At 36.9% G+C, this 26,276-nt stretch overlaps 1 protein-coding gene across 3 annotated transcripts in view; it reads right to left on the bottom strand.

The window, feature by feature from the left end:
• Positions 1-20,035, bottom strand: part of TANK (TRAF family member associated NFKB activator) — a 95,258-nt gene extending 75,223 nt beyond the window's left edge. Inside the window, exon 1 of one of the 3 annotated variants that reach the window (XM_025912452.2) lies at positions 19,799-20,035. Coding sequence is in view for 1 of the 3 variants with exons in the window: in XM_025912450.2 (XP_025768235.1) it covers positions 4,146-4,153 (8 nt within the window). In the remaining 2 variants the exon portion in view is untranslated. The other 2 variants (XM_025912451.2, XM_025912450.2) reach the window with 2 other exon arrangements.
• Positions 20,036-26,276: the final 6,241 nt, after the last annotated feature.

Here is a 26,276-nt window from a genome sequence, read left to right as displayed (position 1 = left end):
CTCCTCTTTCCCTCTACCCATGACTGAAAACCACAGCAGCAAGCATAGAAGATTGGGGGGTGGGGGGGGTGGGGACACAAGTAAAAGGGAATGGCAGCCACAACATAAATCCTACAGGAACCAGAAACCCAAACTTGTCTTGATATAATGAAACACAAACTAGGTGAAATTAAACAGTAATACAGATGTTTATAAGGTGTTAGAAAACAAAAAACCAAACAGTAGTTAACAGCTAATCAGTTAATGCATCACATCAGAACAGTTAGAATAGTGAAGTTTTATATCACAGGCTATCTATTTTTATTTACCATTTACTTTTAGATAATGAGCACAATTTTAAAAAGCATGCAAAGTCTTTCGTTGTTATAAGGCACACTCCCAAATCATGTCAATAATTATTTTTTTCTAGATTGATACAAAGTCAGTTAAAATACTCAAATATGCAAGCATTCAGATAATGACTGCATCTCTCTGTAAACAGCACTTACGAGTGTCTTAAAGTCCTCCATAGTTTACAGATGTATACTGTTATATGACATTACCCGCCTAAGGTCATATTCTTGACAGTGATCAAAAAGTGTCTGGAGCAATCATTTATAAAAGGTAATAACTCGGGGCACCTGGTGGCTCAGTCGGTTGAGTGTCAGACTCTTGATCTGAGCTCAGGTCTTAATTGTAGGGGCAGGAGTTCAAGCCTCGCGTTGGATTCTGCACTGGGCGTGAAGCCTATTTAAAAAAAAAAAAAAGGTAATAACTCTACCAAAGAGTACAAAATACACTATTATCCACATATAAACAGTAAACTATTAGTCTAGAAAAAAGGTGGCCTTTGGTGGTTTGTACTTGTTAAAAGCCATCCCTGTTCTATGTGTGTGCACGTGTCACACACATATCTGGACTGTGTTAATAATTTTCACTTCATATTAAATAAGTACAGGCATGCTGAGCTTGTATGTTTTTTTCACCAACTCATTTTGAAACCCTCTTATGGGATTTGGCTACAGTAGCATGTAAGCTTGGTTATTACCTCTAAAGAAAGAAATTTCCCAACAAAATTGGGAAGCTAATGACAACAAAGTGAAACTGATGCTTTCCCAGTTGAGTGTCATTCCTGGTTTCCTTCAAGGCATAGAAGAACTTGCCCATGTAGAAGCAACACCCTTTACTTTCTTTATAGTATAACTGAAATAGAGGAAAGGACAGCAATACCTTTTATTATCAGCCTCAGCCTACCTATAGCATTTTCTCTGACCATGAAAAAAAAAAAAAAAAGAGGTGGGGGAGAGAAAGGACTAGGATAAACACAGAATTCTTCTTTGTTCTCAACATACGGGTATTTTAGACTCTTTCATTTATTTGGATTTACTCTGAGGAGTTTCTGATTGTTAGCTTTTTAAAGTTCTGAGCCTTTTTCTGTGGATGTTGCTATTTTAAGAACAATAGTACTTTCAGGCCAAGATGGTTTCATGAGTTAATTCTTTCAGATCTTCAAAGAATAGAGAGCTCTTATGCTCTTTAAACTACTTCAGAGCAGAGAAAGAAGGAACTCTTCTCAGTTCTTTTTAGGAAACCATCATAACCCTGATATCAAACTCTAGCAAAGATAATACAGAAGAAGAGGACTATAGATGACACCCAATTACTGATTTTAAGTAAAAATGTTACCAAAAAGGAACCTTCAAAGAATAGAGAGCTCTTATGCTCTTTAAACTACTTCAGAGCAGAGAAAGAAGGAACTCTTCTCAGTTCTTTTTAGGAAACCATCATAACCCTGATATCAAACTCTAGCAAAGATAATACAGAAGAAGAGGACTATAGATGACACCCAATTACTGATTTTAAGTAAAAATGTTACCAAAAAGGAACCTATATGCTTAAATATTACACCATGATCAACTGTAAGGTTGGTTCACAAACTGGAAATCAACTAAAATAACCCATCATCCTAATAGGTCAAAGAAAAGCACACAATAGGTCACGACAGATGCCTAAAAGCCATATGACAAAACTCAACTTTCACTCTTCATAAAAATGTTTAGTTAAGTAGTAATGAGAAGACATCATCTTAACAACAAGAAATATACAGACCAAATGAACACTCAACATTATTCAAAATTGCTCGCAATATGCTAGCCAATGTAAACACACACACACACACACACACACACACACACACACACACACACACCTTGATCCAAAATCCACTCTTTCGAAAAATCCTAGTAAGCTAGAAATATAAAGACACTTCCTTGATAAACAGAACTTATTGGAAATTAATAGTAAATGCCATATTTAATGATGACATGGTAAAAGTATCCAAAAACTAAGAAATAAGAAAAGGACGGCCAGAATCACTGTTATTACATATAACTAGGCTGGATTACATAGCACTAGGCTGAAGAAACTAGCAATTCATTAAACCAAAGAAAGAAAAAAAGTATAAAGAAAGATAAGACTATGTTTAAATGATTGTTTTCCTAGAAAATTCAAGGGGGACAATTTATTAAAACTAATAAATTTAGAAAATCGGCCAGATGTATAATCACTCACCTACATACCAGCCACAAAGTATTAGTGAATATTTTAGCTAAAACAGACCAAAGGATTATTTTAATGAAACATAAACAGTTTACTTTAAATTTTATGTCAAAATGAGTGCAATAATATTCAAGAAAATTTGAAAAAGATAAATGAAGAAGGACTTGCTGTAGGAATTACTTAAAAAATGCCAGAATCAAAGAGATTGGTATTTGCATAGGGAGAGACAAATAGAACAAAGCAACAGAATAATAATAATAATAATAATAATAATAATAAAAGACCCATGTAAATTTATTATACTAAGGTAGTATTTCTAGTCAGGAAAAATTGATCTTAACAAATGAGTTCAGAAAAAAAAGGCTAAATCCCTATCTTATATAATGTACAAAAATAATTTTCAGATGTTTTAAAGAGTAGAGCATAAAAAACTATAAAATAATTAACAGGCAATATAGGAAAATATTTTAATAATTTTTGAGTAGGAACTGCCTTAAGTGATAAAAAACAAAAACAAAACCTGGGCATTTTAAACCAAAAGACTGACAGTTCTTGAAAATATCTGCCATATATTTCATTAAGGATTAATATATCTGTACTCTAATCAAATACAGATAAATAATTTTGAATAATAATGGGCAAAATATAGGGACAAGCCACATTAAGAGATGGTTAACTATGTTATGGTATATGCTCTTAGAGGAATACCATGCTGACATTAAGATAAAATAGAGCTATGCATGGCAAGACTTGCACCATATAGTTTTTGGTCTGAAAACTCAGAAAACAGAATAGTATGTATATACAATCTCACTTTCACAAGAGAACGAAATAACATGTTTTGTGCATGTAAGAGAGATGTAGACGGTCTTGGAGTACCTACGACTGGAGAAAGACCTGAGAACGTTTCATTTTCTTTAGAAATTGATGGCTTTATACATGGTTGTATCATTTTGGGGTTTTCCACCCCTTCCAAATGATGAGAAAATAATTTTTCAACAGAATACAGTACTTGCTTCTCTGCTACATTTGAAATGTGTATTCCAACCATGGTAAGCAGGAAGATCATTTTATTTTCCTACATTTTCATATCACTTCACTTCTGTTACTACCCTTTTTCCCTTAGGATAACTTGTCAAAAGCATCGGTGAGATAAATGACACTTTACATAGCAAGGCTGCTCTACTTTTGCTTGTTACAGTGTAACAAGGGACACACCCACTCCTTGGTTTGAGTATCTTCTCCCTACGTTCTTCGCTTGACAAGCACAGCTGTTTACACCTGTAACTCGTTGTTTCTGTTCACACGAGAGTGGAGACCCTAAGTAACGCCTGGTTCCCACTGCGGGTAGGGTATGCTTTTGCTTTTTCCGCCTCGCCCACCCATTCTCTCCGTCACCCTCGGGGAAGTTACCCCACTTCTCATTGACACGGCTATGATGACACCCCACAGGAAAGCAGAGAGCGGAATTATGCAACAACCTTGGGAAGAACAGAAAGACCTATTTAAAAGTTTTCGAAAGAATAACCACGATAATACTAGCTTCCGGAAGACAACCCTTGCCCCGAAGGGAGTCTGGGACACTCGTGCCGGGACCCACTGCTCACCCAGACATCGCAAGCCCTGCCTCCCCTGTCTCCCGGCGAATAGGTCAAGTCGGCGCGAGCGCTGGACGCGGAGCTGGGCAGGATCCCTCCCCACGGAGCGTCACGGCGGGGACAGCGTTGCAGTGCTGACGTCGCGGGCCCGGAAAACCCCTCCCGGGTCCGCTCTGGGACGTACACCCGGGTGGTTTCTCTCGCACAACGTCCCTCTCCACTCTTGAGAGCTGGTTGTCTCCGCAGCTCTTCGGCTTCTTTCCCTGCGGCACCAGTACTACCAGCGCACCGCCCTCGCTCACACACACAAGTTCCCCGCCATTGTGTTCGACGGGTTCCGAAAGACGAACTCGCTCGCGAAGTTTCTTACTCACAGTTCAGGGATTCCGCGCCCGGGATCCGCGGCGCCCGGCCGAGTGAACCGACCGGAAGTTGCTTTCCGTTCCTGTTCAGAGGGCAGCGCCTGCGCGCGGAGCTTTTAACCCTTCACCCTCCACCCTGCCAGGCCGAACCAGACCCCTCTCGCCCCACCCACACTCGCCCCGCCCGTCCAAGCCCCGCCCGTCCAAGCCCCGCCCCGTCCCGTCTCTCGGGGAAAGGAAAAAGGACGGCATCCAAAAACCATCAATGTCAAGGTTAAAGGTCACCTGCCGGCCTTGGTTAGAATTTTTCCTAAAGAGAAAATAACCAGGTTTAACATCACCCTGTAAGTGGGTTAGCATACACGTGATCATCTGACAGACTTGTTAAAGACGTAGATTTACCAATTCACCCCTAGAGATCTTAAAGTTCAGAGCAAACTGGGTTGTGGGCGGAAGCCTGGAACTTGCATTTTTATCGAATCCTCATGTGAATGTGATTAAGGTGGTTAGGGTCCACACTGAGAAGCACTACACACACACACACACCCATTTGGCTTTTTCCTAACTGTAACACCTTTCACTAAATATACTTGTTAAAGTTGGATAGTTGGTAAATACAAGCAGAACTTCATAGAAAATTCTCATGAATTAAGACTTCCCCATTATTCCATTTCCTCGGCATGCCTGAATATTCTCCAAGATAGAAATTTAAAAAAATTTTTTTTTCAACGTTTTTTATTTATTTTTGGGACAGAGAGAGACAGAGCATGAACGGGGGAGGGGCAGAGAGAGAGGGAGACACAGAATCGGAAACAGGCTCCAGGCTCCGAGCCATCAGCCCAGAGCCCGACGCGGGGCTCGAACTCACGGACCGAGATCGTGACCTGGCTGAAGTCGGACGCTTAACTGACTGCGCCACCCAGGCGCCCCCCAAGATAGAAATTTTAGACATTACATCTAGAAATGTTGGAACTCCCAGTTTTAGCTCTGATACCTACTGGTTCAGGCAAGTTGCTTAACCTAATGAACCTTAATATCTTATCTGACAAATGGAGACAGTGATAACCTCCTTCGCTGGATGGTCAATCCAATAATGTAAGCAAAAGCACATGGTAAATTTTAGAATGTTCTGCAAATGAAAGATATTGTCCTGACAGCCTCATGTCAGGCTGGCTTCTTGCCACCATCAAGGTTTTCCCTGGGATTCTTTGCATGAAACTACTGCACATGTGGAAGCTTCCTGACAGCATTGAAGTCTAGGACTTTCCACATTGACTGGAGCATAATTGCATCTGACTGAATGCATATAGCACTCTCAGAAGCTTCCATATTAATTACCTATTTATTTATTTAATTTAAAAAATATTTTTATTATATAAATATTTATTTTTGAGAGAGAGAGAGAGAGAGAGAGAGGCAGAGCATGAGCGGGGGAGGGGCAGAGAGAGAGGGAGACAACAGAATCTGAAGCAGGCTCCAGGCTCCTATCAGCACACAGCCCGACACAGGGCTCGAACCCACGAACTGAAAGATCATGACCTGAGCCAAAGTTGGGTGCTTAATCGATTGAGCCATCCAGGTGCCCCTAAAAATATTTTTAGAACTCTCACTGCTTTTGTACATATCTTACATGGGTTGATGCTGTTTGAAAAAGATGTCATCACCAAGCACAAGCATACTAAGGACATTGAAGTAACAGTTTGATAGGATTAAAATGAGCAGTTGTGGCTCAGTGGGATGAGCATCTTACTCTAGATTTCAGCTCAGGTCATGATCCCAGGGTCATGGGATAGGGCCCTGCCTTGGGCTCTGTGCTGACAATGTCAAGCCTGCTTGAGATTCTCTCTCTCTCTCTCTCTACTCCCCTCCCCTGCTCACACTCTTTCTCTCTCTCTCAAAATAAATAAATAAAAATTAAAAACAAATAAATAAATAAATAAAATGACTGTGAATACTATAGGCTGTTATCAGGTACAGCCTGCTCTAGAACATAGGTTCTCTATCCATAGACTTGGCAAAATCTTCTGCAATTGAGAATTTTCTTGTCCTAGGGATCTTGGCCAAGCCATGCCTGAACAGGTCTTCAGTCAGTGATTCTTTCTTCATTCTGAAGATTCAAGCCCAGCCCTGGAATTCTTGAGCTCCCTTTTTTCTGGTCACATGGTCCCATATAACTTAGAAGGTGGTATCTTCTCATGGGAACTCAGCATCTTGCTCCCTGGGATTGTAGTTTTTCTTTGTTAGAGCAGGAGGATCAGGTTCTGGTTGCCTCACTTTCTTCTTACACTTCTGAGCCATGGTTATTTGCATTACTTTCCTTAAGCCTTTTAAAAGCCTGCCAAGTTGCAGTGCATTTTTAAATATTGAGCTTACTTTTAAAAGTTAAAGCCAAAATATATTGCAAAAAACATTTAAACAAACAGAAACATCTTGTATATAACATTGTGATCAGTTGAAAAGTTTCTGTAGTAAGTAGTAATTGAGTTAAACATGACAGTAAAACACTTTTTTAAAAGAATTTATTTTTTATGGCAGTTTTGGGTTTATAGCAAAATTGAGTGGAAAGTACAATATATGCATAAGCCTCTTCCATTATCAACATCTCCCACCAAGTGGTACATTTGTCACAACTGATGAGTCTACATCAACGTAATATTATCATCCAAAGTCCATAGTTTATTTTAGGGGTCAGTCTTCATGTTGTACATTCTATGAGTTTGGACAGATAGATAATGACATGTATCCATCATTATAGTATCATACTATAGTAGAGTAGTTTCACTGCCCTAAAAATCCTCTGTGCTCCACCTATTCATCCATTCCACCCCCAGTCCCAGGCAACCACTAATCTTTTTACTGTCTCCATAGTTTTGCCTTTTCTATAATGTCATATGGTTGGAATAAAAAGGTATGTAGCCTTTTCAGATGGACTCCTTTCATTTAGTAATAAACATTTCAGTTTCTTCCATGTCTTTTCATGGCTTGGCAGTTTATTTCTTTTTAGCACTGAATAGTATTACATTGCTTGGGCGTGCCAGTTTATTTATCCAATAACCTACTGAAGGACATCTTGGTTGCTTTCAATTTTTGGTGATTACAAATAAAGCTGCTATAACATAGTATGCAGGTTTTTGTGTGGACATAAGTTTTCAACGCCTTTAGGTAAATACAAAGGAGTGGAATTGCTGGATCATATATATTTTTAGTATGTTTTTTTAAAATGTTTACTTACTTATGGGGGGGGGCAGAGAGAGAGAGGGAGAGAGAGAATCCCAAGCAGGCTCCATGCTGTCAGCACAGAGCCCAACCAGTGGCTCGGTCTCAAGAACCATGAGATCATGACCTCAGCTGAAACCAAGAGTAGGACGCTTGACCAACTGAGCCACCCAGGCACCCTTAATATGTTTAGTTTTGTTGGAAGCTATCAAACTATGTTCCAAAGTGACTGGACCACCAGCAATGTATGCCCACCAGCAATGAATGAGAGTTCCTGTTGCTCCACATCCCTGTCAACATTTCGTGTTGTCAGCGTTCTGGATTTCAGCCATTCTAACAAGCATGTAGTATATCTCACTGTGTTTTAATTTTCACTTCCTTGATGACATATGATGTGGAGCATCTTTTCATATGCTTATTTGCCATCCATACATACATCTTCTCTGGTGAGATATCTGTTAGGGTCTTTGACCCATTTAAAATTTGGGTTTTTATAAGCCATACAGAGAAAGATACCATATGGTTTCACTCTTATATGGATCCTGAGAAACTTAACAGAAACCCATGGGGGAGGGGAAGGAAAAAAAAAAGAGGTTAGAGTGGGAGAGAGCCAAAGCATAAGAGACTCTTAAAAACTGAGAACAAACTGAGGGTTGATGGGGGGTGGGAGAGCGGGGAGGGTGGGTGATGGGTATTGAGGAGGGCACCTTTTGGGATGAGCACTGGGTGTTGTATGGAAACCAATTTGACAATAAATTTCATATATTGAAAAAATAAAAATAAAATAAAATAAAATAAAATAAAATAATATAAAATTTGGGTTTTTAGTTTTCTTGTTGTTGAACTTAGAGTTCTTTGTGTATTTTGTCTAACAGTCTTTTATCAGATGTATCTTTTGCAAGCATTTTCTCCCAGTCTGTGGCTTGTGTTTTTATTCTCTTCACATTATCTTTTGCAGAGCAGAAATTTTTAATTTTAATGAAGTCCAACTCATCCAACTTTTTAGTAAATTGAAAGAGCTGCTTGGTGACTTCTAATTGAAATGGTGGAGTGTAATAATACACCTAGAATGCATAAGCATTTTGAACATGGAGATGCTAAGAAATTTGAATAAGGAAGAAAAAATTAAACATACACATTTCTTAAATATACTTTTTCCTCTCTTTTCAATTCCATGATATTGTAGTCATAAAGAGAAATGGCTACATATTTCTCCAGTGTGTGAAACATGCATGCATGCTGGGATAGATAGAGGAATTTCAAGCTAAAACAGTTTCAAACATTTTCCTTTTTCTATAATGATGATTAATTTTTTAGAATTGACATACAGTATGTTTTACTGAGGTTAAGACTTGAGTTGAGACATTTATTTGAGGATTAATCCTTTAAAAGGTTGACGTAATTTCCCTACAATTTTCCTTTATTCATATTATGTTTATATACCTTAGGTTAGCAAGCAGGACTTTGAGGTGGAGTGGGATGAAAATGAGAACTGAAAAAAGGGGGGCACCTGGGTGGCTCAGCAGGGTAAGGACCTGACTCTTGATATCAGCTCAGGTCATGATGTCATGGTTCATGAGTTTGAGTCCCACTCTGTGCCCTCTGTCTCCCTCTCTCTCTGCCCCTCTCCTGCTCTCTCTCTCTCTCTCTCTCTCTATCAAAAATAAGTAAATAAAATTTAAAAAAAAAAGGAAAATGAGAACTGCATACTCATTGAATATATTTTAGGTTCTATTTTCAAACTGCTTAATATTTTATTGAGAGTTCTGAATATAAATCTAGGGAAAAGGAAAGCTGCCAGTATAAACACCTACTACAACTTGGAATGCCAGGTATGCATCAATGATCTCAGCCAAATCTTTGATGTGAAATATCACTATTAATAGAATCTGGTTGACTTCTGATTTAGGATGACATCTGGACTAGCTGTTTGTGCCTTAGACTCTAAATTAAATTACTAAAGAAAAATTAGAGAAATACGAAAACTCATAATAGTTTTGAAAGGAAGAACTGGTGGCCAGATCCAGCATGTATGGATGGCTGAGCAGGCTCTCCCCTGTACAGAGCACCCAGCTGACAGAGGTGGTCACTTTCCAAACCTTGCCCCCTTGGGCTTGAGTATACCCCAAAGGGGTGCCTTTTTCTAAGTCAGAAAAAGATGTCAAAAGAGAAACTGTAACCCTGTTGACAAGCATCCTAGTAACAAAATGTGACAGGATTTCCAATCATTTGCAAGACCCGTGGGATTGAAATGGACATAACCTTTGTTGCTTGAAGATAAAGAATAGTAATGGTTATAATTGGCCTGAAGAATAGTAATAAACTATCTGCCTCATGACACCTACTAGTCAATTAAACAATAACCCCACTACTATGTGGGACCTGCACATAGTATTTGACAATTCTTTGCCCAAATATCAGCCAATAATACTTCTCTCTGTTGTCCATTTTGGAGCTGTGGTTTGGACCACATACCAACATGATCCCAATGAGAGTGGACAAATGTTCCATATTTAAGGGTATGTGAAGCCAATAATGAAAAGGGATGAGCAGACAGAGCTGTGTGTTGGGCTCTCTCTGAGACTTCGATTTTTAATCTATGGTTCCTATCAAGGAAAAGACCAGTGATTGCTGCTGATTAACCAGGAATTCTCCTCTTCATAGTGAAATAACTAGGCAATAAGGGTAAGGGATTTGGGCTTAGGTAAATACCTATAGTGACAAAATTGATAAATGTCAGCTTCAGGCAAAAGTGTAGCTGTGACCTGTGCATGTCTACTTGTCTCTCATCTCTATATCTGTGCTGAGGAACTAATAGAAATCGAGCAGATAATGAGAAGAACCAAGAAAAATCCATACATCTGGTTAGTAAGGGCTATAGAATGCTGGGAATGAGAAAATACAAGACAAAGCATCCATTTTGAAAGATTATGCTGTATAAAGGAAGAAAATAGAGTTCTCAAAATGCAAAGAAAATGAACACTTTGGAAAATGGTTTACCAGAAGCATAAGTAAATGGAAAAAATCTGCTTTGCATTTTCTATGAAAAAAGAGATGTCATATTAGACAGGATATTAGACGAAGAAAAGGAAGGACCTAGCTAAGAGGCAGGGAGAAATAACAACAAAGTTGGATAAGTTAAGATTATAGAAACATGCAATGGCAAAATTCAGATATTATTTGAACATAATCAAGGATGGAATCAATACTACAGAATATTAATCAATGATTAGAGTAAAAGCTTGAAAAACTCTCTCAAATGTCAATGGAAAGGTCAAACAGAAGAAAACCATGAAATGGAATAGTGGAAAGATAGTTCTCTACCTTCTTCCTGGAGAAAAGATCAGAGTAAATGGAACAGAAATACCAACTATAGATACATCAGAAGATGTATCCAAAGCAATTGGAGATGAAAAGGACTCTAAGTTTTGAAACATAATTAATGGAATGAGACAAACACTTGGACATATCCTGATAAAATTTTGATATTAAATGATCTATCAATTTATTTATTCAGCAAATATTTTGTGAGTGCTTGCTATGTGCTAAAAGTTGGGGCTACAAAGATGACTAAGACACAGTCCTACTTTAAAAGAACTTCCTGTCTGTTGTGGGTAACACACATAGAAGAAGCAGGCAATTGCTCCACAATGTGGTATTACAATATTACAATACGGGTTAAGTATAGGGTACTTTGAAAACACACTGGAGAGGCTTGAGTTCAGGCTTGAGAGATGAGGGAAGTTTTCTTATATCTAAAGTATGGCAAAAATTCAACAAGAATACAGAGAGAAAAAAAATAAATTACTTGCAAAGAAAGAAAAATAGAAAAAAATAGACTATCTTCAACATTAAGCTTCAGAAGCTGAACAGAATAACACCTATAATTGCATGGGAAAGGTTTAACTTTTAAAGTCTATACCCACCCAAGTTGTCATTCACATAGGAAATGAAAACAAAGATATTCTTTGATACTTCAAGGCTCACAAATATACCACCCATTTCTTGAAATAGTTGAAGATACACTTGTGTTGGTCAAGAAGGGAATCAAACTTTTAAAAAGAAGGAAAGGTAAAATTCTGAGGTAAAAGAAATATTTCTAAATATTGGAAATAATTTAATTATTGGATTAAGTAAAAATCTGTAGCAAATATAATGAGGCTATTAAAAGTAACTTTGAAGACATAAGGTGGAAGTATAAATAAATAGCTTAATAAGAATGTATTCTAAAATTCTTGTTTATAGAAACAAAAACTCAAGTGGGTGGAAGAGAAGTGGCAGGAAGTAAAATGTTCTAATTTACTAATTTTCTTATCTTCTACATGTAGGAATAAGAAATAATAAATAGGATGTCCTTTTAACAATAATAATTGAACATATATTGTTTTAGATTCTTTTTTAATGTGAAGGTAAGTAGCTATAAGTAGAATTCAAATTTTTATGGTTATTTTTTCACATTAAGAGAGGAAGAATGAAAAGCAAACATTGCCCATATAACAAAGCTATAAAACTCTTACTTCCTGACATTTAATCAGTCCCCCAATAAGGTAACTCATATGAGTACTCCTCTGCAACATTTCTTGCATGCATATACTTTCTGTCCTCATTGTTAAACACTGTCTTCATAGCCATTTTCTGTCTCTATTGCCACTCTTTGTTCAAGACACCATCAATTCTAATGTATCATACTAGCCTCCTAATGGTTCGCCTCCCTTTCTCTCTTGTCAAACTCTGAATGTTATACTCAGTGAACTCCAGAAGGATAAACTCAAAGAGATCTATACCAAAGCATATTATAAGCAAACCATGGAGAGCCACAGATGAAAGAATCTTGAAAATAGTAAGACAGAAGTGACTCATTATGCACAAGGGAGCCTCAGTAAGATTAACAACCAATTTCACTTTGAAATCATGGAATTCAGAAGGCAGTGGGATGACATATTTAAAGTGCTAAAAAAAAAAAATAGATGTCAACCAAGAATTCTCTATCTAGAAAAACTATTCTTCTGAAGGAGTTCAGTGCTAGTAGACTGAAGGAGTTCAGTGTTAGTAGATAAAGGGAGTCTTGAAGGCTCAGATAAAAGGCTACTAGACAATAATTCAAAGCATTACAAAAAATAAACTTTGACAGAGGCAATTACATTGGTGAATATGAAAGCCAGCATGATTATAACTCCTCTTTTTATTTCCTACATGATTTAAAAAAGATGAATGCTTTTAAAAATCATAAATCTATATTAATGTGTACATAGTGTATAAAGATAAAAATCTGTTATTACAACAACAGAAGAGAGAAGCTAAGCTGTATAGGAGTAAAGGTTTTGTATATTATTGAAGTTAAGTTGGTATTAATTCAAATTGGATAGTTACAAATTAAGTTGCTAATTGTAATCCTTATGGTAAGTGCTAAGACAACATTGAAAAAAATACATAAAATAAAATGAGAAGGAATAAGGTGGTACAAAGCCAAGAACCAATTAAACACAAAAGAAGACATTAATGTAAGAAGTGAGGAACAGAAAAATGGTATAAAGCATATAGGAATCAAATAGGAAAATGGCAGAAATAAGTTCTTCCTTATCAGTGATTTCTTTAAATATGAATGAATTAACCTTTATAATCCAAAGGCAAAACTTAGCAGAATGGATAATGTAACATGATCAAATGATATGGTTCCTACCAGAGACTTACTTTAGATCCAAAGACATAAGTTGAAAGTAAAATGATGGAAAAAAGATTTTCCATGCAAACAGTAACCAAAAGAAAGATGGGGGTGGTTATATTAACATCAGACAAAATAGCTTTCAAATCAAAAACTGTTACAAGAGACAAAGAAGGACATTATACACTGACAAAAGGGCCATTAATCAAAAAGATACAGCAATTATGCACATATACACACCAAACAATATATCCCCCAAATGTATGAAGCAAATATTGATAGAATTGAAGGGAGAAACAGACAGTACTCAATAACAGTTGGAGACTTTACTACTTACCGCTTTTTTTTACTTTACCACTTTCAATAATGGGTAGAAAACAGAAGATGAAAAAAGAGAGAACTTGATAAATAGTATTAATCAACTAGACTTAACAGACATATATAGATCACTCCACCGGACAACAACAAAAGACACATTACTCTCAATGGAAACTTCTTCAGGATAAATCAAATGGTAGGCCACACACACACACACAAAAGCCTCAATATATTTAAAAAGATTGAAGCCATACAAAGTATCTTTTCTAACCAGAATGAAATGAAGCTAGATGCCAATTAACAGAAGGAAAACTGGAATTTTCAAATATGTGCAAAGTAAGCAGCACATTCTTAAACAACCAATCAAAAGAGGAAATCACTAGGGAAATGAGATTTACTTAGAGATTAATGAAAACAAAATTGTACTATACCAAAACTTATGGAATGAGTGAAAGCAGTGCTCAGAGAGAAATTAATAGTAGTAAACATCTACAATAGAAGAGAAGAAAGATCTGTAATCAATAACCTAACTTCACACTTCAAGGAACTAGAAAAAGAAGCAAACTAAACCCAAAGCTAGCAGAAGGGAGGAAAGAATAAAGATTAGAGCAGAGATAAATGAAATAGAGAATAGAAAAACAAAAGAATCAATGAAGGCTAAGTCAGTTCTTTGAAAAGACCGCAAAATTGACAAAACTTTTTCAGAGAATAATAAGTAACTAAAGTCAGATATGAAAGTGGAGACGTTGTTACCAACCAAATAGAAATAACAAGGATTATAAGACAATACTATAAACAACTATCTGTTAACAAATAAGATGATCTAGCTGAAATGTAGAAATTCCTAGAAACACACAAACAATGAAAACTAAATCTACAAGAAACAGAAAACCTGAACAGACCTATAGCAAAGAGATTGAATCAGTAATCAAAAACTTCCCAACAAAGAAAAGTCCAGAACCAGATGGCTTCACTGGAGAAGTCTATCAAACACTTTAAAAAGAATTAGCATCTATCCTTCTTAAATGCTTTAAAAAAATATAAGAGGAGTGAATGCTTCCCAACTCATTTTATGAAGCCAGCATTACTGTGATATCAAAGTCAGACAAAAACACCAGAAAAAGAGAAAACTAAAAACCAACATGATTTATGAATAAAGATTTAAGATTCCACAAAATGCTAGTAAACTGAATTCTATAGCATATTAAATAGATTATGCATCATGACAAAATGTGATTTTTCCCTGGAATGCAAAGATGGTTAAAGAAAAAAAAATCAATGAAATACACTACATTATCAAATAAAGGAAAAACACCCTACATGATGCTCTCTACTGATGCAGAAAAGGCATTTAACAAAACTAACATCCTTTCATGAGTAAAAAAAAAGACTTAGAAAACTAGGAATAGAAGGGAACTTCTACAACACAAAAAAGAGAATTTATGAAAACCCATAGCTAACATCATACTCAATGATGAAAGACCAGAAGTTTTCCCCCTGAGATCAGGAAAAGACAAAGATGTTTTCTTTCACCACTACTATTCAACATTGTCCTGAAAGTTTCAGCTAGAGGGATTAAATGAGAAAAAGAAATAAAAGGCATGTAAATTAGAAAGAAGTAAAAATATTTATATTTACAGATGGCATTATTTTATATACAGAAAATATCCTGAGGAATCCACAAGAAAGCTACTAGAGCTAATAAGTGAGTTTGGTTGCTCCTTAAAAAGTTAAAGAGAATTACCATATGACTGCACAATTTCACTGCTTGGTATATACCCAGGAAGAATTGAAAACAGGTACTCAAACATATACATGTAAATGCATAGTCATAGCAGCACTATTTACAATAGCCATAAAGTGAAAGTAGCCCTACTATCCTACTCAACAATAGACGAATGGATAAACAAATTGAGGTATATACATATGATAGAATATTGCTTGGCCATAAAAGGAATGAAGTACTGACACATGCTACAGCATGGATGAATCTTGAAAACATTATGCTAAATGAAAGAAGCCAGTCAGAAAAAGTCACATGTTACATGATTTCACTCACACGAAATATCCAGAACAGGTCCATCCATAGAGACAGAACATGGATTGCCAGAGGTTGAGAGGAGCAAGAAAAGCAGAGCACTGCTTAATGGACAACAGAGTTTTCTTTTGGGGTAATAAAAATGTTTTAACACTGGATAGAAGTGGTTGGTTGCACAACTTTGTGAATGTAGTCAATGCCACTTAATTTTTCACTTTGTAAAGTTTAATTTTATGTTATGTGGCTTTTACCTCAATTTTTCAAAAAGGGAGAAAATAAGAAAATCTGAATAAACTATGCATTGAGTTAAGAAAAATGTACGAATACTGGTTCCTTAATGTACCATACTAATGTAAGATGTTAATAACCGGGGACACTGGGTGATGGGGTGGTGTATGGAAACTGTTGTGTTTGCTCAACATTTCTCTAAATCGAAAACTGTTCTAAACAAACAAAATCTATTAACTAAAAAAAGACTTCGTTGTCCTAAATAATTCTTGGATCAAAGAGGACACAAAACTGCAAACTTATTTTGAAAACTTAAAATAATGAGGGGCCTGGGTGGCTCAGTCATTTAAGCATCTGACTTCGGCTTAAGTAATGATCTCACAGTTTACGAGTTTGAGCCATGCATCAGGCTCTCTGCTGTCAGCTCGGAGCCTGTTTTGGATCCTCTGTCTCCCTCTCTCTCTCTGTCCCTCTCCCACTCATGCCCATGTATTCTCTCTCTTAAATAAACATTAAAAAAAAAAAACCTTTGAAATCATAAATAAACAAAATTGGTAATGAAAAAGGGTTGTCTACATGATTGTGGAGATTATGAAAAAGTACGAGAATACTGTGTATGGTAATACCTTTGAAAAATTTGATGACAAGGATCATTTATAAGCAACCTAAACTGTGTGGAAAAAAAAAACAGCATAAAATCCAACAATATCAATAACCATAGGAAATATCAGAAAGCTTTTAAAGAACTACATCCAAAAGTGGGTGCCAAAGATAAACAGTGTGAAGATTTGCTCTTTAAATATTTCAAGGAACAGAAAACTCTCATTAAACCTTTTTAGAACATAGAAAACTTTGGTATTTTTTTCAGAAAATAAAAATACAGATTCATTTCACTTGTGAAAATGAAAGCAAAAGTTCTCAGTAAATTACAGATATTTCTTTTTTTTTAATTTCTATTAAAAAATTTTTTTATGCTTATTTTTTAAGAGAGAGAAACAGAGCACGAGTTGGGGAAGGGCAGAGAGAGGGAGACACAGAATTCAAAGCAGTCTCCAAGCTCTGAGCTGTTAGCACAGAGCCCTATGTGGGGCTCGAGCCCATGAACCACGAGATCGTGACCTAAGCCAAAGCAGACACTTAACCACCTGAGCCACCCAGGCACCCCCAGATAATTCTCTTTTGGCATACATTTTCTTAATATAAATTGGCATAAAATTAGTTTGATTTTTTTTAACATTTATTTATTTTGACAAACAGAGACAGAGCATGAGTGGGGGAGAAACAGAGAGAGAGGGAGACACAGAATCCAAAGCAGTCATAAAATTAATTAATTTGGACACATACTTTGCACACCACTGTTGGTTATAACAGAGTTGTGGCTTACAACTAGCACAGTCATAATAAGGAGAAAGCTTTTTTGCACAAAACTGTAGGAACAGCTGCTTTGTTTGAGTATCTGGTTACTCTGCCTGGATAGGGTTCCTTGGCTATGCTACATTGTTTTCATTCTTTTCTGTTAATTTGAGCTGCGAACTAAATTGTGAAGCCAAAATAATAGAGGAGAGGCATCTAAGCATGTGGATAAAGAGAAAATGAGGAAATGTGTAGGTTTGGCTTGGTTCATTTTGATCAACTAATTTATTATTTTAACTAAAGCAATAACTAAATATGCTTTATATTATAAATCTACCTTTATGATGGAGGCATGATTTTTTATAACATGTTTTTTTTAAGTTTATTTATTCATTTTGAGAGACAGAGTGCAAGCAGGGGAGGGGCAGGGAGAGAGGGAGAGAGAGAGAGAGAGAGAGAGAATCTCAAGCAGGGATTCACACTGTCAGCACAGAGCCTGATGTGGGGCTTGAACTCACGAACCATGAGATCACAACCTGAGCTGAAATCAAGAATCAGAAGCTTGACTGACTGAGCCACCCAGGTGCTCTGATAACATAGAAATTTTAAATAATGCAATTACCGTATTGTGTAACAGCAGAGCACTATATACTTTAAAGTAGACAAACCATAGAGTTGTCCATAATAATACCAAAATTACACTGAATTTGTTTAACATGAAGTACTGATACACCTTTACTAAAATAGAATGAGAAGTAGATTTGGTAGTTACTTGGTTTTCATGATAAATGTATTTATCTCAAACCAACACCCATCGTCATTCTTAATGTTAACCACTAGGGAAATTCCCACTGAGATCAGAACAAGACATGGTTAGCTGCTGTCTCCTCTGTTATTAAACACTGTTCTAGAAGTTTTGGAGAGAAGTAAAAAAAAAAAAAAAAAAAAGAGGAGAAAAAATTATATTTTTCCTAAACAGGCATCACATATGAATTACCTAACTAATTTAGAACAAATAGAAGAACAATATAATAGCTGGATACAAGATAAAAATACGAAATAAAGAACTCTCCTAAATGATAGCAGTAATTAGTTAGAAAATACAGAGGAAAGAACATCCCTCTCCAATAGCGTCCCTAACTCTACACACAAAAAAGATAAAATATATTGGAATACATTTGATAATAAACAAAGAACCTATATGTTTCCCAAGGCCTTAATATACAGAAAGAAAAATAATGTGTGCAGACAGGAAGGTTCTGTATTTTAAGGATGATCTTTTCCTTCAATTAGTGCCTAAGTTTCGTGAAATTCCAGCTAGAACTGTTTTCTCTTGGCAGAATTTAACGAATATATTTAAAAATTTCCACTTGGCCATGTCTTTTGCTGTCACAAGTGTTTAAGGAAATAACTGGATGTTGGCCGTAGGGCCCTACTAGCTGCTTGCAGGAACCTCAGTCAGGTTCAGCCCTAAACCTCAGGGCTCAGGTTTGAGCCCTGGGTCTGCCACTTACTAGCTGGAAGATCCTGTAACTTTTTCTCTAGCAGACATTCAATAAATGGCAGCTATTGATGCTAATAATGATTTCTGATGTTTAATCTGTCCAAACTATCAACTTTTCCTAGGACTATCCTTAAGAAAAAACTTAGAGAAATAGTACACAATCCTTAAATATTCATTTTTGATAGTGAATATAACAGCCAATTGGTAATCAAATAAGCCTGGATTACCATAATGGTGAACTCTTAAATGTTTTAAGATAGGAAATGCAAAGTTGTCTATAAGGTTAATATTTTACTGTAAAAAAATATTCATTAACATATGTTTCTTAGGAGATGAAAAAATACTAAACTTGAGTTAATTTTTGAATGGACACACTGGATCAGGCCAGAAGTGATCTTTAAGAATTTATGGGGCGCCTGGGTGGCGCAGTTGGTTAAGTGTCCGACTTCATCCAGGTCACGATCTCGCGGTCTGTGAGTTCGAGCCCCGCGTCAGGCTCTGGGCTGATGGCTCGAGCCTGGAGCCTGTTTCCGATTCTGTGTCTCCCTCTCTCTCTGCCCCTCCCCCATTCATGCTCTGTCTCTCTCTGTCCCAAAAATAAATAAATGTTGAAAAGAAAAATTAAAAAAAAAAAAAAGAATTTAGCTCCCCAGAAGTACAAATATATACAGTATTATTTTACTTTTAAATCTAGTAAGCTAATTATACCTTAACATATGCCAAATACATATCTTTCAAGTCTTACATTATGTTATAAAAACCACTCATTGGAGAAGATCTATATTCCAGATATAAACTTAAAAAATTTATTTCAAGTAGAGACATACATTTGCTCTTAAAAGTTGAGAGGAATGTAAAAAGAGCACAGTATTTTCAAAAATTTTCTTTGGTCTTGGCTAGGGGCCCTATTTTTTAAAGGCCAAATTTCCAGTTATGACAATGAATACAAGGCATTATCGAATCATGTCATAAATTACTCACTTTGCAGAAGCAAGAACGGAACAAATCTGCAACGCTTCAGTCTAAGACATCCAGTCCACCTTGCTAGTTGAGAATTGGTAGGAACAACCCAAGTTTGGCTTATCTCTTTTCCAAGTTAGAAGTCTTCCTTCACAGAGTAGTGCTCTTGAAAGACGTAGGCAGTTACAGAGTCTGGAAACTTTATCTGCAGACTCTAGCAATGCCGCCCAAACTGTCCTGAGCTCTCCCTTGTGTTGAACTGGGAACTTCCACTGAGAAATCCCCTAAATTGAAGACTTCCTTATTTGTAGCTCTCAACAGCCAATCGTGGCAAGATATTGAAATGAAGTAAAGACTACCAGAAAATGTTCTGTAAACCACCCATGACTATAGCCCTGACTTCCTTCTGAATCAAAGATACTTTTTCTTGAATAGTTAGGGCATTTTAACAAAAATCCGGAAATTGTAAACACAAAAATATTTTGTATGAAACACATTTTCATGCAAGAGAATTTTAAAGTTCATTTGATAAATGGCGCTTTTTTTTTTTTTTTTTTTTGGCTTTTAAGAAGGCATTTTTCAACCTAAGCGGCATATTTATAAACAGCAGGTAATGACTAGACTTGAGGGTGGTTGTCTTTGCTTCAAGGCCTACAGAGGTCACATGGATGAAGCCTGGTAATAATAAAGTTTATGCTGGATGCCAGAGCATCATCTCAGGGACTAATGAAAAAGGTGAAGCAAAAAAGGCTCTTAAGATAGCTTTCTCCTTGGGAGCTGAGGTGCCCTGTTCATATGGATGAGGGCATGTTCTAGCACACTGGGGAAATGCTCCACAAATGCGTGTATTCTTCTCAGGCCACTTGGAGCAAAACATCGAGTTTTACATGCAAATGGAAGGCAGCATAGGCACCACAGACATTTTTCTTTGTTATAAAATTTTAGAGCTGGAAATGTCCTGAGACACCATATGTTCCATTTCCTTTTTATTACAGATGAGGAAACAGGAGAGGGTAAATCCTCAAAGTCACAAAGAAAGTTAGAGGCATCTGAGGCTTTGACTCCAAGTGCACTTTTTTTTTTTTTTTTTTACTGTACTATGCTCTCAGCACAGCAAGTTATTGAGCAGGAAAATGACCATAATCACAACAACAACAAAAGGTGGAGAGTCTCTTTGTTCAATTTCTGCATTTTGCAGATGAGGAATTTGAGACTTTACCAGAAGTTCCACGGTCAGAAGAATGACTAGAATTTAGAACTCCTGATTGTCAGTCTAGTTTCTTTTCTTCTCTCTCTTTTTTTTAAGGACTTTTATTTTTTAAATTATTTTATTTTATTTACTTTTTGAGAGAGAAGGTGCGAGTGCGCGAGGGACAGAGAGAGAGGGCGAGAGAGAATCCTATGAGGAGAGAGAGGAGAGAGAAAGAGAGAGAGAGAGAGAGAGAGAGAGAATCCCATGCAGGCTCTGCACTGTCAACGTGAAGTCCCAAGTGGGGCTTGAACTCACAATCTGTGAGATTATGACCTGAACCAAAGTCGGATGCTTAACTGATTGAGCCACCCAGGCGCCCCTAGTTTCTTTTCTACTTTAAAACAGTGCCTTCTCTTAAATTAGATGTTAAATAAGTCTGAGATATATCTACCCATGATGACATTATTCTATGAAAAGGAAATACTTAAAAAATTTTAAAAGCGTTTATTTATTTTTGAGAGAGAGAGATACAGAGAGTGTGAGTGGGGGGAGGGGCAGGGAGAGAGGGAGGCACAGAATCTGAAACAGGCTACAGGCTCTGAGCTGTCAACACAGAGCCTGATGGCTCCGACCCAGTGCTCAAATCCACCAACTGGGAGACAGGACCTGAGCTGAAGTCGGACACTTAACTGACTGAGCCATCCAGGTGCCCCTGAAAAGGAAATACTTTTTAAAATGTCTAAAATGATGAGTTAGCTTGTAATGAAAAACATTCCGTTTACTCATCTAACATACAGTGAAATATTAATTTCTTTCAGCACTTTGTGTTTTACAAATTATCTTACTGATATCAAACATTAAACTCTCTTGTATACAACGGAAAAATAAAACCTATCTAATACTGTAAGTACCACAAAATAAAACAGTGGAAGGAGAATTTTCTTCTCAAAAATTTATATTTTCCCATAAGCAGAATTTTAAAAATACACCTTAAAAAAAAAGTGGTGCTGATGTCTTAACTGGGAAATGCCCTTTTGATCTCTCTATTCTGTGCCCTTTCCCTTTTCTATTTACTTTGGCATGTGAGCTTGGCTGATGTACAAGCGCCTGCAGAGCAGGCTAGTCCTGAGTACTTGGCCTCAACCTGGAGGGGCACTGGCTGCAAGAGGGTCTTGAGGCAAGACAGAGAAGCTGTAGTTAGAGATTTTTGAAAATCTTTTTGAGTGCATGGTATTTAAAACCTGTGCCACCGACTGGTTTTGGCTCTAGGCAGAACATGTGAGGCAGATGTAAGTTCTTAACTCTGTTGTCTTTATCAGTTCCTTTTCCTATTCCCTCCCCCTCCTTTTTTCCTCTCAGAGTCATAAACCCCGTGACCAGGCTGATAGAAATGTGGAGATTACTGCAGGGGAGGAAGGAGCAAAATGGCACCAAGCCAATATGGCAAAGGTTAGGGTACGATGACCCGGGCAGGAGGAGATGGGAGGGTGCTCCAAGCTCAAATTAAAGAATGAGAGGCAAAAGTCAGGTTACCATTCAGGCAGAGGAGAGTGGCCAAGGAGTTTCTAATCAAATAATGAACATATAATGAACAAATAATGCCACCTTGGGGTGGCAGGGTTCTCAGGGCAGATCTGGGTGAAAGGTCTTCCTAAGAAGAATTCTAGGAAAGCAAGAGTCTTCCCTGGGAAAAGTGGAGGGCAGGAAGGCCAGTGCCCTTCATTGCTGACTGGGATTCAGGGATAGGTTCTCTCCTCCATGAGGGGACACCAAGTACCTGCAACTCTGGCCAAGAAGCTAGTTAAACAGCTGGGCTGCATGGGATAGGTGTCTGATTGAGCAACGGTTCAGATGATGGATCACATGGGAAACTTCAGGGTGGATCCTTGTTCCAGGCATGGTATTTGTAGAAGCAGTAGAATTTTCTAGCCTCCACTTGCTGGCAGGCTGACGTCCATTATAGGGCACATTATTTAATACAGATCTTCTCATTCACTGATACCATGGAATTTTAGAGGAGGTGAAAAGAAGTTCAGATGTTTTCCCTACCAATTTTTATTTCTTCTTATGCCTAATTTTGAAAGCTGCCAGACTGACAAGAAGTTAATGAACAGAGAGTATATCACCTCCAATCCCTGCTCGATATGCACTAGTTTGGCTTTAGGATGGGCATGTAAGAATGGTGTAATCAGAGACAACAAGAAGATGGGAAAGGAAAAGGAGGGTGATGAAGAAGGGGTTTTTTTCTGAGAGTGGAAGAGTGAATTAGACTTCATGCCTTTTCTAAAATATGAATTTAGGAAAATAGGGCAGACTGGGAGCAGATTCAATGTCATTAGTTAAGGAAAATGACAGTGCACCTTTTGATTGTGAAGATTTAATTTTCCTTCAATTTTTTCCTTTCTAATCTGTTATGTATAATTTAGTAAGTCACACACAAAAGCAAAACCCATGGTACTTTCTTCAGGGTACAACGTGAACTATCTAACTTTCCATTAAAAATCTTATAAGTTGACAAAATTTCACCAAGGAATAAATGCACCTCACTATTGAAATGTCTGCGTCTGATGTTATGCATCCTGCTTTCTCTTTTAGTGGCCAAGGTAGTGATACATTTAGTTTATTGCCAAATAGCCTTTTTATTTTGATCTATATACTGGGATTTCTCCTGTCCAAGGTTAATGAGAACCACCGACCAGAAGAATGAGTCTCACAGGCATTTTCTTTCTAAACTGAGAAACCCAGAAAAATGGTTTAGATATTGGAACAAAGAAAATAAAAATTACTTGGTTCCTTCACAGAGATCCAGAATTTATAAATGGTAGAAAACAAATTTGCATTACTGGAAACATATTTCTTTTGGATTTATGAATTCATGAAATTGAAATTCCTGCGAGATGCTTAAGGTCATTAAGGTCGTCAATAATTTTCTATGCAAACACATACAGTACGGTAATTTAGTCCTGATATAGTTTCTAATATTAGCAGGATTAATAGTTCATACTTTTAATTTTCTACAAATGAGGAGATTAAAAAAAAACCCATGTTAACCCATCTGTAACCTCTAAGACGCAATGACAATGAGATAGAAATCAGAGAGAAGAGAAAAGAGGGAGAGACAAAAAGGATAATCCATAAACTCTGGGTTTTTTTACGGCTTTAATAAAATAAGTCAAACTTTCAAAGACATCTGCCCTTTGGAAACTGTTTAGCTTGATTCCGGGGGGGACACTGGAAGGCTTAACTAGTTGAAGCTCGCAGAAAGATTTCAGGGCTCTTTGTGTGTTATTTGTTCTTTGGTTTACCAGTTGCCTTTGAATTTGTTCATATTTGGAGGGATGCCAGAGCCTTGATGAAAGAGTCAATAAACATGGTTCTAAGTAAAATCACAAGCTATTGTTTGAGGAGGAAAGATTGAAGTAGTGCTGGAAGTGTAAGAGTAATTGTGTATGTGTGCATGCGTGTGTGTGCGTGTGTGTGTGTGTGTGTGTGTGTGTGTGTGTGCATGTTTTTCATATAACCTGGTTGAATCCCTTCACTTCAAAGAAGGAGAAACAGACTCCAAGAGGTTGATTTTGTCAATATCAAGCAGCTGATTGATGGTGTTGACAGATTTCCACTGGCATTAGACAACCTAGTTCCAAAGTACTTGATCATCTCTGACTTTATAATTTGAGGATGCTATAAAGGTTTGAAAGCTGAGTGGGATGTGATTAGAGAACTTTTTCTAATTACCCTATTGGTGTTGTGTTTTGCCTCTTGTCATTGGGTTTCAAGTTTTAAAATATTGTTTGGATGGGGAAAAAAATCCTAGAAGCACTGCTTTTCCATGCCATTCATTTATTCATTAGTCCTTCATTCACCAGTTGCTCTATGCTGATCACCTCTGGGGAGAGGGTACCATAGAACCAAGCTTTTTGTTTAACACATCAGAGGAATTGAAAATCACCTCTTTGTTAAGAGGCATTATAGCAGAAGCATTAAGCGCATAGATACCTGAGCCATATTGCCTATATTCCAGATCCTGATTCCATTCTTGAATAGCTTCTTGTCTAAATCTTATGGTACTTTTGAGGATCAAATTGGTGAGTATATGCAAAACATTTAAAACACTGAGCACATGGCAAGACTATATAAAAGGTTTTTTGTTATGTTCTTTATTCCTTGTCATATTTTTATTTACTGTCTCTGTAAAAATCATAATGTGAATATGTACAAGGACTGCAGGAAAACCTGACAGAGGAAATTAAATTATTTAGCAATATATTTTGGTTCATCTATGCAGCATCCATACTGACTTTTCTTATTCCCCCTTATAGCCTATGTACTGTTTGGGAAGCTAATTCCATTCCTGATACATGGGTAAGCAATGATCTTGGTGAATCCCAGTACTCTTGTTTGGAATACAGAGGTCACTTTCTCACTGAGAGTAAACAAGGATGCACAAAGCTTGTTATGTCTGACAGCCATCCTAACTGTACAAAAAGCTTCAGCCTTAGGATAAGCCACCACTGGGTGTCCAGAAAGAGTGATAGACAAAAATGAATCTTTAATGGTATCTCTGAGTCTTTGAATCAATCAACTTTGAAGTTCCTGACTTTGTTATTATGTAATCCCCAAAGTCTTTTTCTATTGTTTAAGGTAGTTTGAGTTGGATTTTCTGTTACTCATAATTGAAATCTTGACATAATACTCATATAGTAAGAAAGAAGTCATGAATAACAGCAATAACCACACACACACAAAAATAGCCTTTTGGAGAATTTGCTACTTGGCAAGCACTGTCCTAGGTACTGATCTTTACAACTCCCTGAGACAGGTATTCTCTTTCTCTGTCTCTCAAAGTTTGGAAGTCTGAATACCATGTGCAAAATATTATGACTGCAGTTCTTATATTTCCAACATGGCGTGTTTGTGGCGTATTTTGTGCTAATATTTTTGCAGAAACAGATGTATAAATTCCAATTAAATCACAAAACTCCCAGAAGAAAACATAGGTGACAAGTTCCTCGATATAGGTCTTGATGATTTTTTAGATTTGACACCAAAAGCAAAGGCAACAAAAGCAAAAATAAACAAGTGGAACTACATTATACTAAAAAGCTTCTGCACAGCAAAGGAAACCATCAATAAAATGAAAAGACAACTTGCTGAATAGAAGAAATATTTGTACATTATATATCTGGGAAGAGGTTAATATCCAAAATATATAAAACACTCATAAAATTCAGTGACAAAAACAAAACAAAACAAAAAACAAAAAACTCTGATTAAAGAAGTGGGCAGAGTATCTGAATAGTCATTTTT

The sequence above is a fragment of the Puma concolor genome, chromosome C1 (assembly GCF_028749965.1).
Source record: "Puma concolor isolate L17-30 chromosome C1, mPumCon1.1.hap2, whole genome shotgun sequence".
NCBI lineage: Eukaryota > Metazoa > Chordata > Mammalia > Carnivora > Felidae > Puma > Puma concolor.
The sequence above is the reverse complement of the archived record's forward strand: the minus strand, read 5'-3'. Positions and strand labels throughout refer to the sequence as shown.